This window comes from Pleurodeles waltl, chromosome 7 (assembly GCF_031143425.1).
Source record: "Pleurodeles waltl isolate 20211129_DDA chromosome 7, aPleWal1.hap1.20221129, whole genome shotgun sequence".
Lineage (NCBI taxonomy): Eukaryota > Metazoa > Chordata > Amphibia > Caudata > Salamandridae > Pleurodeles > Pleurodeles waltl.
The window spans coordinates 1,268,159,500-1,268,170,968 of NC_090446.1; the positions used below are offsets into that span (position 1 = coordinate 1,268,159,500).

General features: G+C 43.8%; 2 protein-coding genes across 12 annotated transcripts in view; one reads left to right on the forward strand and one right to left on the reverse strand.

The window, feature by feature from the left end:
• Window positions 1-5,161, reverse strand: part of LOC138246157 (uncharacterized) — a 291,013-nt gene extending 285,852 nt beyond the window's left edge. The window contains exon 1 of one of the 11 annotated variants that reach the window (XM_069200447.1): window positions 5,033-5,161. The gene's annotated coding sequence lies outside the window, so the exon portion shown is untranslated. Of the gene's footprint in view, window positions 1-3,997; window positions 4,812-5,032 lie in introns of those variants that run through there. The other 10 variants (XM_069200446.1, XM_069200445.1, XM_069200444.1 and 7 more) reach the window with 10 other exon arrangements.
• DNAJC1 (DnaJ heat shock protein family (Hsp40) member C1) lies at window positions 5,117-6,925 on the forward strand. Its single transcript, XM_069200443.1, has one exon. The coding sequence runs from the start codon at window positions 5,117-5,119 to the stop codon at window positions 6,701-6,703; it is 1,587 nt and encodes a 528-aa protein (XP_069056544.1). The 3' UTR covers window positions 6,704-6,925.
• Window positions 6,926-11,469: the final 4,544 nt, after the last annotated feature.

An 11,469-nucleotide genomic window follows, 5' to 3' on the forward strand; every position in this document is an offset into this window, starting at 1 on the left:
CTCCTGTCTTTTGCAGCAAAAATATAATTCTCACGAACCCGTGAGGATGAGGTGAAGTCTCTACCACAGCTCCTCTCTGCAGGAGCGCAGAAATCTCTTAGTGTATGAAATAATGATCTTCGAGAGGAAAAAAAGAAGGGGAGTGGGAAGGACCTTCTGAACTGGCGGAGTATAAAACTCTAGTTGGAAACCTTGAACAGTCTATAAAACCCACAGATTTTGTGTGATCCTTTGCCATGCCGCAGGAAAATGCTGAATCCTGCCCACCAAAATTACTTCTGAAAAGGGAATAATACCTGTGGTATTGGCATCTTGATTGGAACAGCCTCCACTGAACTTCTGTAGAGGTTGGGGTCGATATTTAAGGAACCGTAGTACCTTCTCTGCCTCTCTGATGTGGAATTCGTGAGGCCTGGAAACCTCGGCCTGTCGCTCAACCCCTGAAGCGTCTGGCTCGGGCAAAATGAGTATTGTTAAAAACGTTCTTTATAGATGATTGAGCCTTGTCCAGTGCTGTGAATGTTGCCTTATATTTGACCAGGTCTTTGATGAACTTGTAACCAAATAGCACACCATTAGCTAGGGACACAGCCTCACTAGTTGCCAAATCAACTAACTTAGGTTCTAAGCGCCAACGCTCAGTGGACATGGCACAGTTTGCATTGCCTAAAAGACAAATTGCGCGTTGAACCCATTCCAATACGACCTCTGTATCCATGGGCCTGCTGGTTTCTTTAGACTGGATTACTAAATCAAGAATTTTTGTTGGCGGGCCAGATACATCTAAGAGTTTATCTTGACAGACGCACCAAGTGCAGTCTAACCCTTTCTGTGGATCTTTGGCGAACTTTCTAAGGAACGTCACCATGCTGGGGTCTAGTGCTGGAGAATCTGCCACTTTGCCAGTCAAAGTTGGCCAGGGACATGCAGAGCGAAGGGTGTTGCAGACTTCTTTTTCTAAGCTCTTGCGCAATCTGTCCTGCACATAATGGGCCACTTCGGCACTAGGAACCCTCTCTGTGGAGCGGGGATGGAAAATGTCTTCAGGATTGAAAAGGAGGTTATGACCACTTGGAGTCGATATTTCCAAAGAAACATGGTGAGATTTATGTTTTGTTTTTTTTTACTGGAGAAGAATCTTTTTGGGAGTCCTCTGACTCTTAATTAGAAGAGGAACGTTCTTGTGTCTCCACTTGAGGCTGAGGGCAAGAGAAAAGGACTTGTAGATTCATGAGGGTTAAACCCTCTGTGTTCATGATCATGCAGCACAGAAGCTGCCATATGCCCCAAAATATCAGCAGGTGATATTTCCCCTGAGCACTGCATTGGAAGGCCAGATAACTACATAGATTCATATGGCTGCGAACGAGTCTGTTGACTGTTTTCACCCAAAAGTTCCATCCTGCCAAAGTTGGACAGGGATTGGGTGAAATGCTTTAAGACCTTGATCAAGGACCAATTCACAGAGTCCTGCACATGGTGACCGAGTGCCTTCACTAGTCTCTTCTCCACTTGGTATTCCATGGGCACATCTTGTCAATCTTAATACTATTCCTCCATTATTGCGTTTAGGAGGTATGGAAGAGTTCACCGGGGGGGGGGGGAACCCTGTGGCAGATATGAAAGATGTGGAAAATTAAGGAAATAATGTAACTGCCTGACCAGCTCAAATACGTTGAGGAAGGAGCACCTCCACACTGACAATATTTTGTATTCATTTCGCTTGGGCTCAGCCATTTAACATTTATTTCAGCCCCGTCGGGCACTCTCTGAGGCCAATCCGGTTAAGCTGGTTCACACACGTGTGACGAGCCGACGGAAACAAAGGAATTTCTAAATCGGCTCACCACGCATGCGTGACCTGCGCAGTAGTAATAGGGAAAGGTCCTCTGATGTGAATGCGGAGAAACTCCGCCGGCCTCGCTCCCACTCCCCGCTGGCCAAGCACCAGGGATCATTAGATCCCTATGAAGGGCACAATGCACTGCAGGGCTATTAAAGAGCAATGCACGCGTGTCACAAGAGCATAAAAAAATAATTTGAAAACATGAAGCACTTATCTGGCTGCTGCAGCAGCAAAGAAATAGGATGGACGGTGTTGCTGAGACTTTATAAATTGTTAGGAGAAGGGCCATGATTGGTCGGCATTAGGTCATCATGGGACATGAGTTTAAAGTTTTCTCTGTTTTTATTGGCTCCTGTTTTGTCAGTAAAGGAAAGAGTAACCATAATCCGAAGCTTCTGGTCCTGACATAGAATACAGTTCACCTTTAAGGATAACGGGTAAAAGAGGGGGAAGAGTGAAGAGGATTTAAAAAGGATGAAATCAGAGGGTGTCCTTGGATAAGGGAAAAGGAAGCTGTAAAGTGAGAGAGGAAGATAATAAAAAATGATGATAAAAAGCGGAGGGAAGGTAGACAGTCATTACCCCTCCACATGATTGTGTTCAAAGACATAAAAGCATCAGTAGTTTGGCGCAGATTTGGGTTTTGGGGGATTTAGAGCCATACCTTTATGGCGGAGTGAATGGGCCTCGGTATCCAGGTAGACAGTACAAGCAACAATGTAGCACTGGTTTGATTTCTGTAATACAATGCTATGTGAATGCTGACACATGACAGCTCTCTCAAAGAACCTTTGTTGCCAACTGGAGAGTATCCATCCAGAACTGTTGCTTTATAAAACATAAAACGTGTTCATCAGTTGCTAGCAAACGGGGCTGGAAAATGCACAAAGTGTCCTAAATGTACATCCCACCCTGTGGGTGGAGGATCCCTTCCAAAAACTCCTTGGGTGTAGAGGGGACTTGGGTTGGCTCACTTAACGTGATTGAATGAACCACTGGTTAACAAAACACATATTATTCCAGCCTACCACTTTAAAAAGTTGGACCAGGGGTGTAGCTTGGTCAGTAAAATTGGGGGATGTGAGCTTTAGGTTTTCTAACAATCATGCAGGCATACAATGTTAAAATACACTACAAGACAAGCAGGGTGCATGAGAGGGGATTGAGGTGCAGTGGAAAAAAGTGGAATTCAAATTGGTAGGGTACTTAGTAAGGGAAAAACAATATTTTGTAAACTAACCAACATTTTTAACGCTTTCTAAACAGTGTGTGTGTGTGTGAGCGTGCATTTTTGTCTGTGTGCATGACAAAATTTCTGGTGAAATGCGACAGGCATCACAATACCATCTGTATCCAACTATTTAGCCGAAATACATTTATTGGGGGGTGTAACACCCTCCCCTCACCCCCGCCTTGAAGCTACAACCGAGTTGGACGTTTACCTAGATGTCTTTAATGAGTACAATCTTGTGGATTGTCCCTCTGCTGCTCAAGTCCAACTTAGTTCCAGGCGTTTCTCTCTTTAGGACGAGAGGCAAGCCAACGTGCGTAGTTATCGCTCACGCTACTTTACTGTATTCCACAATTAAGCGCAGCTAGATAACAGCAGTGACTTAAGTAGTACATTCTACTACCACACACACCTATTTTTGTCCACTTTCCAAGAGAAAAAAAATCGTTTTTGTTTTAAAAGTCAGCAAAGGCGAAGATGTGATACTACATATGACTGCAAACAACGTAGTCTTTATTCGTTTAAAACATTTTTTTCGTTGTTTGCTTAAATATTAGTCACAGATAATTAATGCAGCCATTAGAACACATTTAAAAGTATTTCTACTTGCATTTGCCGTTTTACGTATGCACAGATTTTTTTTTAAAGGCTAAAAATACCGGCGTTAAGTAATTTTGTTTATATTTCTACCGGCTAAGACATCAAAATACCGGTTCTGCAGGTAGAAAACTGGTCATGTGACAACCTTACAAACATTAAACACTTTCCACAAACAACACATTCCTAAACATCACCATTTTAACCGAAAGTATACACTAGTGCCTCTTCTCTCCGTAGCATCCTTAAGCACAGCGACCTACTTCAAGAGAACAATACAATACGGCTTCCTACACAGTGCACATTACAGTTAAACACTTTACCAGAAGTCACTCCCGTTGGTGGGTCGTGCTTTGTCCACTTATGTGCCTTGGCGCCTCATCGGGGATGGAGCGTTACATAAATGCGCTGCCAAAACATTACACACGTCCACTAGTCATAGTTGTCATACATTCTGGCAACACAGGAGCACAGTACCTGTCAATCTACAGACTCCCAAATGAAGGTGAAATCAGATGTTTAAAGGATGATCCCATTACACTCAAGGGAGATTGAAAAATGATAACCAAAGAGGATCAACCTACTGAAGTATCTGATTCATTTGGCTTGATAGGAGTGTGAGAATGACTAAAAGGGACGAGAACACTCTTCAAATTAAGGCGAGCAGGCAGGTTGTGCAGAGAGGGCCGGGCGGGGAGCGTGGGGGATTGGTTCACATATACAGGACCACTCACACCGACAGACACTGTATAGGGAGGGACTTGAAACAGGAGAGAGTCTAGGACCTGGCGGGGTAAAGCAAAGATGCGAACAGCTGGAAGGAATGAAACAGGAGATGACGCACTCGTGATGAAAGTATAATCCGGGTGGCGCTAGTTCAGCAGCTCGCGCGCAATAGCTGCTTTGTGGCTAAATCGGAGTCTAATAAAACTACGCTTGCCTTGGTGACAAATCTGTTCGCGAGCATTAATTGAACTAAGACAAGTCACGGTCAAGCTAGTCTAAAGTTTCGGCTAGTTCTAATACACAGGCTGGATAGACTACATGAAGCAACTTTCCACCATAGAAAAAGTAAGCATGTTTGCACTACTGTAGTTATATAGCCCGCCTACAGACTGCACACGGGTATTCAGTCACCAAGATCCGAAAGCGAATATAGAACTGACACGATTCGCCCAAGCCAATCCTAAACGATGGTGCAATCTCTGAATCCACGGGCATCCAATGAACAATTGACAAGGGTTCCATGAGCCAATCGAGACTTACTGCACTTTTTTCATCTAATAGCATATGTATCCGCTTTGCTGATTGGAAATAAGCACTTGGGTTCTCAAGCCTGCAGTGCACGTCGTACTTACCGTAAATACTGTACAAAAGCCGGCTACAGAAGGAGCTGCAACTGTCCGAGGAAAATCTGGACCGCTTGCCACCAGGGCACAGGCATGAGGAACCCCCTCCTGCCTGTCGTGCTACTGTGCAGTCTTCTGGCCACATCACTGGCCTGGGACAGTGGCGACCTGGAGCTTTTTGACCTGGTGGAGGAGGTACAGCGCAACTTCTACGAATTTCTGGGAGTAGAGCAGGATGCCTCCTCGGCGGACATCAGGAAGGCCTATCGCCGGCTGTCGCTGCTGCTGCACCCGGACAAAAACAAGGAGGAAGACGCAGAGACCCAGTTCAGGCAGCTGGTGGCCATATACGAGGTGCTGAAGGACGACGAGCGGCGGCTGCGGTACGATGACATCCTCGTCAACGGGCTGCCTGACTGGCGGCAGCCGGTCTTCTACTACAGGCGCGTCCGGCGGATGAGCAATGCTGAGCTGGCATTACTCCTTTGCATCATCCTCACCGTGGGGCACTACGCCGTCGTCTGGTCCATCTACCTCGAGAAGCAGCTGGACGAGCTTCTGAGTCGCAAGAAGAAGGAGAAAAGGAAGAAAGCTGGGGGCAAAACTGTTGATGATGCCCGAGTGGGCCAGCCGGAGAAAAACGAAAGGCTGCTGGAGAAACCGCAGTGGCACGATCTTCTCCCGTGCAAGGTGAGCATCTGGATTTACTTGGCAGTGAAGTCGTTGCCGCAGGCCTTCCAGGAGGCCAGGCAGCTCTACGTGGACTATAATGAAAAGAGGGAGAAAGAGAAGGAAGAAGCTCTGGCTCTGGCGCAGCTAGAAACCCTGCAGAAGGAGAAAAAAACGAAAATCAAGAAACCCAAATCGGAATTTCCAGTTTACACTGTCGCAGACTCCACTGCTTATGTCCCTTCCTACGACCAGGGTGGTAGCATTGAGGAAATCGAAGACCAGCTTGACGACTGGTTGGAAAACAAAGTGCAGAAAAAGAAGGCCCCTGGCTGGGCAGAAGAGGACGTTTGCCAACTTGCAAAAAGTATGGTTAAGTTCCCCGGGGGCACACCGGGTCGCTGGGAAAAGATTGCCCACGAACTGGGTCGCTCAGTGACAGATGTGACTACGAAAGCCAAGCAGATCAAGGATTCGGTGGCTGTTCCTTCGGGCACTGTTAGACTCTCAGAATTAAAATCCACAGCTCAGAGTCTGAAAGCTACAAAAGCAAGTGTGAGCATGCCCGACGACATCATTACGCAGCGGGAGGAGGAAGAAGATGTGGAAGAGGTGGACGATGTAAACCAGCGGAGCGACCTCTTAGCCACAGAACCCCGACATCGAAAACGGAAGCCCATGAAAAGCCCAGAAGCAGCTCTCACGGCGAAAGACGAGGTGCTAGAAAAGAGCAGAGGAAGACGCCAAAAGGACTTCGATAGCTCAAGCCAAGCCGATGGCGACAGCGAGGAAGAAAACCGAAAAAGGGACAGAGGGCCCATTTTAGAAGAGTTATGGACCCAGAACCAACAAAAGCTTCTGGAGTTAGCGCTACAGCAGTATCCAAAGGGAGCTCCGGAGCGCTGGGACAAGATCGCAAAGTGTGTCCCAGGAAAATGCAAGGAAGAGTGCATGGTTCGATACAAGATGCTGGTTGAGCTGGTGCAAAAGAGGAAGCAGGCTAAAAGCTGAAACATTCTGAGCAAAGTGTTTTTACATCCATTTCAAAGCATGGGGTGTGGTAAATGTCATATGCAGTAATGTACATCTTGTACCTCAGTATTTCCATGTCATGTGCCTTAGGAAAGGAAAATAAATACAACGCCATCCTTCCTAAACATATGCCGTGTTTAGGAATCAAAATGTATTTTTGTATCAGAAATATTTATAAATAAATACATTTGCCAAATATGATTTTGTTCTGCCGTTGGTTGTTGTGTTTGCTGTAAATGACTCCTCGCAGCTTGTGGCTCCGGCACGCTGAAGTCATTAAACGACCGTTCTTGCAGGGGATTTTACTCGCTGCTTCTCCTTCACGTATTTGGAGTCTTACGGGATCATCCACACAAAGGCTCTACTGTAGAAATAGTGACAACAAGTATTTATGCCTGTTTATTATAGCTGAGCCTAGATTGTGCTCACTTACATCTAGCATTTTGCTATTGGCAACAGCGAGTTCAAAACGAGAAGCGGAGCCAGTAATACATGCAAAATAAAAGCAAATAAATTGATTCTCGTTATTCCCAGACGTCGGCCTGATCAGCATAAACACCATGAAAGATGTGTTGAGTCCAGTGATATTGGTTGGGTTCTGTTTTGGTTAATCTGCACCACTTTCCACATAGTTGTTGCAGTGTCTTAATTGTAATTACTAAACATCCGTCACTCCTACTTAGCTCTGGTTAATGACGGACCTGGAGAGCTTGCATTACGAAAGAGAACTTCAGCCTCGGTGCTCTTAATTCAGCAACCCTTCCCACAGGGCTGTCTGGAGTGGGCCTCTGATTTGGTGGTAGTTGTAGACGAAAGTCTGATTGATAGCTCTGCTGAGTTTGCCCCTCCTTCCATGTAAATGAAATTGCTGTAAGTGCTGCACGAGACAATAGCACAGTTTCACGAATTTCTGAAAGATTATTCCTGATTTTTTTGGGAGTGTCGAATTAGTGATCTATTTATTCTTTATACATCAATTGTAGTCATATTAATTAGCAATGAAAATCTATCCATTGACGAGGACAGATATATGTTAGCATACCTTATCTGTATGCCCCATATCAACAATTCAACTAGATGCAGCAAAACTTTAAATAACACTTTCGTGAACTGAATAAGCTCCTGAGTGGAGTTTGCCCTAGCTAAATAGGTTCAACCTTATTATTTGCTAAATGCACTGCCTTGGATGCATTTTGACCTGATGATGTACAAATAGATAATTAATTGACCCTCCATAAGATTGCCTTGAAGGTATCTGTTTATACCCCACTTGCCACAATTCCTATGTGCTAAATTCACATGCAACTTTATTTTCAGATGGGTCAGTTTTCAGTTTGTGCTTAAAAACACCCAGTGCTCCAGTGATACTATTGTGTCACTGGGGAAGGGGGGTTCTCTTACATCACTCCTACAGCATGGAATTGCCTCCCACTCCACATCAGAGCCTTACCCTCTCTTCTTGAATTTTGCTAGAAGCTGAAGACACAGCTTTTCAATTAGCCAACCTACCATAGACAGGGCAAGGCACACACAGGCTCAGCACCAGAATCCCGCTACGGATGATAGCACGAGTTACAAATACACTTAACATTGTCACACAATTACAAGAGCAAGAGTATAGATACAGTTTCATAGACACACCTGATTTCCCTGTATTCTGTTTTATTTACATATATAGAACTCCCTTAGACATTTTATGTTTGTGCTATTGCTGTGAAAGGCTGGCAGATGAACTCTGGACAGGCTCTTATTTTAAGTGATGATCATTTCAAGTACAGTCCATCATTTCCACTAGTGGTGACCAACCAAGGCCCTCACCGGTCCTGTCCATTTCCAGATTTTCAGGATAGTAATATAAAATTCATTTAACTACAATGAATCCAAACAGCTCATTGGCTTAGTCATTATGAAAATCTGATGGAGATTGGGACCTACTTTGGACACTGATTGATAAATAATAAGCATGCCAAGATGTAGCATGTTGCAAATGACCAACCAGTAAATATTTTTCATGCGTTTCAGCTTTTGATACAAGTACTTTCCACGCGACTGAAATAGAGCAGCTTTCACATAAAAGGGTGGGTATTAGGAAGTGAATGCAGGTCATGGGTATGGGTGTCTCCTGCAACTAGTAAGCTCACCACGCCATCCACTGTGCTCTTTCTGGTCTTTGGTTGTGCGTGTGAATGTTGTAAACCATATTGATGCAAAATTAAAATGGCAATGTATGTCGTTTCAAAGCATGCTTATAATATAATAGGTTTGAATTTAAGAAGTCTGTGAAAATTGCAAGATCTTTTTTTTGTTCTCAAGTGGACAGCATTGCTACTTCTAGGCTCCCGAGTTTTCCTTTGGAACATAGGCATTAGGTATAAAACGGAAATGTAGGAATCAGGTGGTTCAGCCATAAGGTATAAGTGAGAAAACGCATTTTGGAGTGGGAGATTAATTGGTGCAATTTTAATAACACTCAAATTGGGTTCAATTAAGGAAAAAGGCGGCCTGTCCCGATTACTAGTAAAGAACAGTTATATGGGTATCCGACACACGGTTATTGTTAATTGATTTTAACTTAGCTTATTTTGCCGCCGTTTTCCCGCATTTCCACACCAGTTGAAATCATTAGTGACATAAAAAAACATGTATCATCAGGTAAGCCCCACAGTTAATCAAGATTCCAAATATTCCCGAAAGGATTACTGGAAGTCGACCTATCGCCTACTGATCTGAGAGCTAACATTGTATCCACCTGATTTACACTCTGGAATATTTTTCCTTTTAAACACAGCGTAGAGTCGTCATGGAAATTGAGATGAGGTGGGAAAGCCGAGGTATACTTGAATTTGGCTTCAAGCCACGTGTCTGGCTCTGTCTGGCCCTACCCTCATGGTGGCCTGCTCCAAAATAGAGCCAGGCTATGCATCCGAGGCTCTGATCTATTATCGCTATGATCCAGTTTTTGAGACACACACTTCTGAACATAAGACAGCAGGGTGAATATATGAAACCCCATTTTCTGCCTGGAACACAGCTTCTCCTTATAGCCAGAAGCACTTCATGTGTGTCTCATAAAGACCTGTAGTAAGTGAGTACTCTGTGTGGAATCTCAAAGGTTTGTTTTGGTATAATTGTCATTAATGAGGTGTTTATGCCAAATCTGTTTTAAAGTCGGGGAAGCCAGCGATAGTATCCTAAAAATAATGACCCCCACTCATGAAAAAGGTAAATCTAGACATGTGGTTTTACATCTGTCTGTGGTGCAGATTTACTACTTTTTGCTATCCATCATTATTACCAGTAGTACACCTGGAAAGTTACTCTACATGGAGTATCAGGTGATTCTTTTTGTAGGCGCCTGTTTCTGATGTGCAGAGTTCGCCAGAGCAGAGAAGTGTGCACCGAGACAATTATCCCCTGTGGAAATGTACACATTTATTATATCTCCACAGGAAAAACAAAACATGTTTCCCAGTGGAGAAGGTCCATTCCCCTACATAACCATGAAATCTGTGGCGAATCGTTTTCCCCCTTTCTTTTTGGAAGGGGAGTTACCCCACCCCTTTGCTGCGCTAAATTTATGATCCTTTCCATGGTGGGAAAGGGAGGGTGAGTATTTTGGCAAAGCCCATAAACATACACGTTTGTGGGCGCTCCCAAACTTCCATGACAAGCCATGTATTGGAAAATTCTCCTCCCACCCCTTGAGTGTGATTTACGACTGCACTTGTGGCAGATACATCCACAGTCATTCCTCTGTAAATTCCTGACGGGTGTAAAAAATAAAATAAAAGGCAAATTCGGTCATAGGCTTATGTTTACAACTGAATCTACTTTTGCGAATAGGGCCTGCAGTGTCCTGCCCTCCTGTTCGTTTAGCATGGCACATTTGTTAACAAATACTTCTTATTGTCAGATTGATTTAATGTTATAGGTGTAGTTAAGGGACCTACTAGACTAACTTTGATCAATGGAAGTCCACACATCATTGAGCTTTGTTCTTAAACGGGAGATTGAAAGTGACATTCATCCAGAGGCTAAATTGCACAATGTGTATCCAGAAACCTGAGTTCAAATCCCACCTTTCTTACTTGGCCAGAATCCTTGATTCTAGACAAATCGCTTCACTTCTTTGAGTGATCAATTTAAGAGCGCTGTGAAGTAGTTCAGTTCAGGGTGTGCGTTACTCAAAAAATGCCTCTCCTATATGGTTTAATAGACAATAATATTGCTTCACTTATAACAATAACAATCATATTTATGGTGGCTATGACAATCTTTGCACATAGTGGCACTATCAGGGCAAAGACGTATTCGTGACATTTTCTAAGTTAAGTTTCAGAAGCTATTTAAATACATCACTCATTGCAAATGAGAATCTTAAAATGTTGAAAAAAGAATCTTATTCCTTTAATTTTATAGAATCGTTATCCTATTTTTTACATGCCTTTTGTTGGAGAATGTTTTACAGAAGCCAAATACTTCAGGGGCTTGCCTCATCCTTTAGCACCTAGGGACATACCAGACCCATGTCTCTGCTGTCTATATGACTTTTCTGGCTTACCTTCTCCTATAAATAAACGTGTCTTGTGATGCTGTTGAGGTAAACTAGATCGTATGTTCATTTAATGAAGACACAACACTCCCTGAATGTATGTGGATGTGTAGATCCTGCATGGTGGTAGGGCTACTCAAGGGAGGCCTTTCATATGCTGTAGTAAGTTAGACAAAGGAAGACTACACTAACG

Bases quoted from the DNA above. Each gene is read 5' to 3' on its own strand.
- DNAJC1 (XM_069200443.1), top strand. From the start codon at position 5,117: ATGAGGAACCCCCTCCTGCCTGTCGTGCTACTGTGCAGTCTTCTGGCC.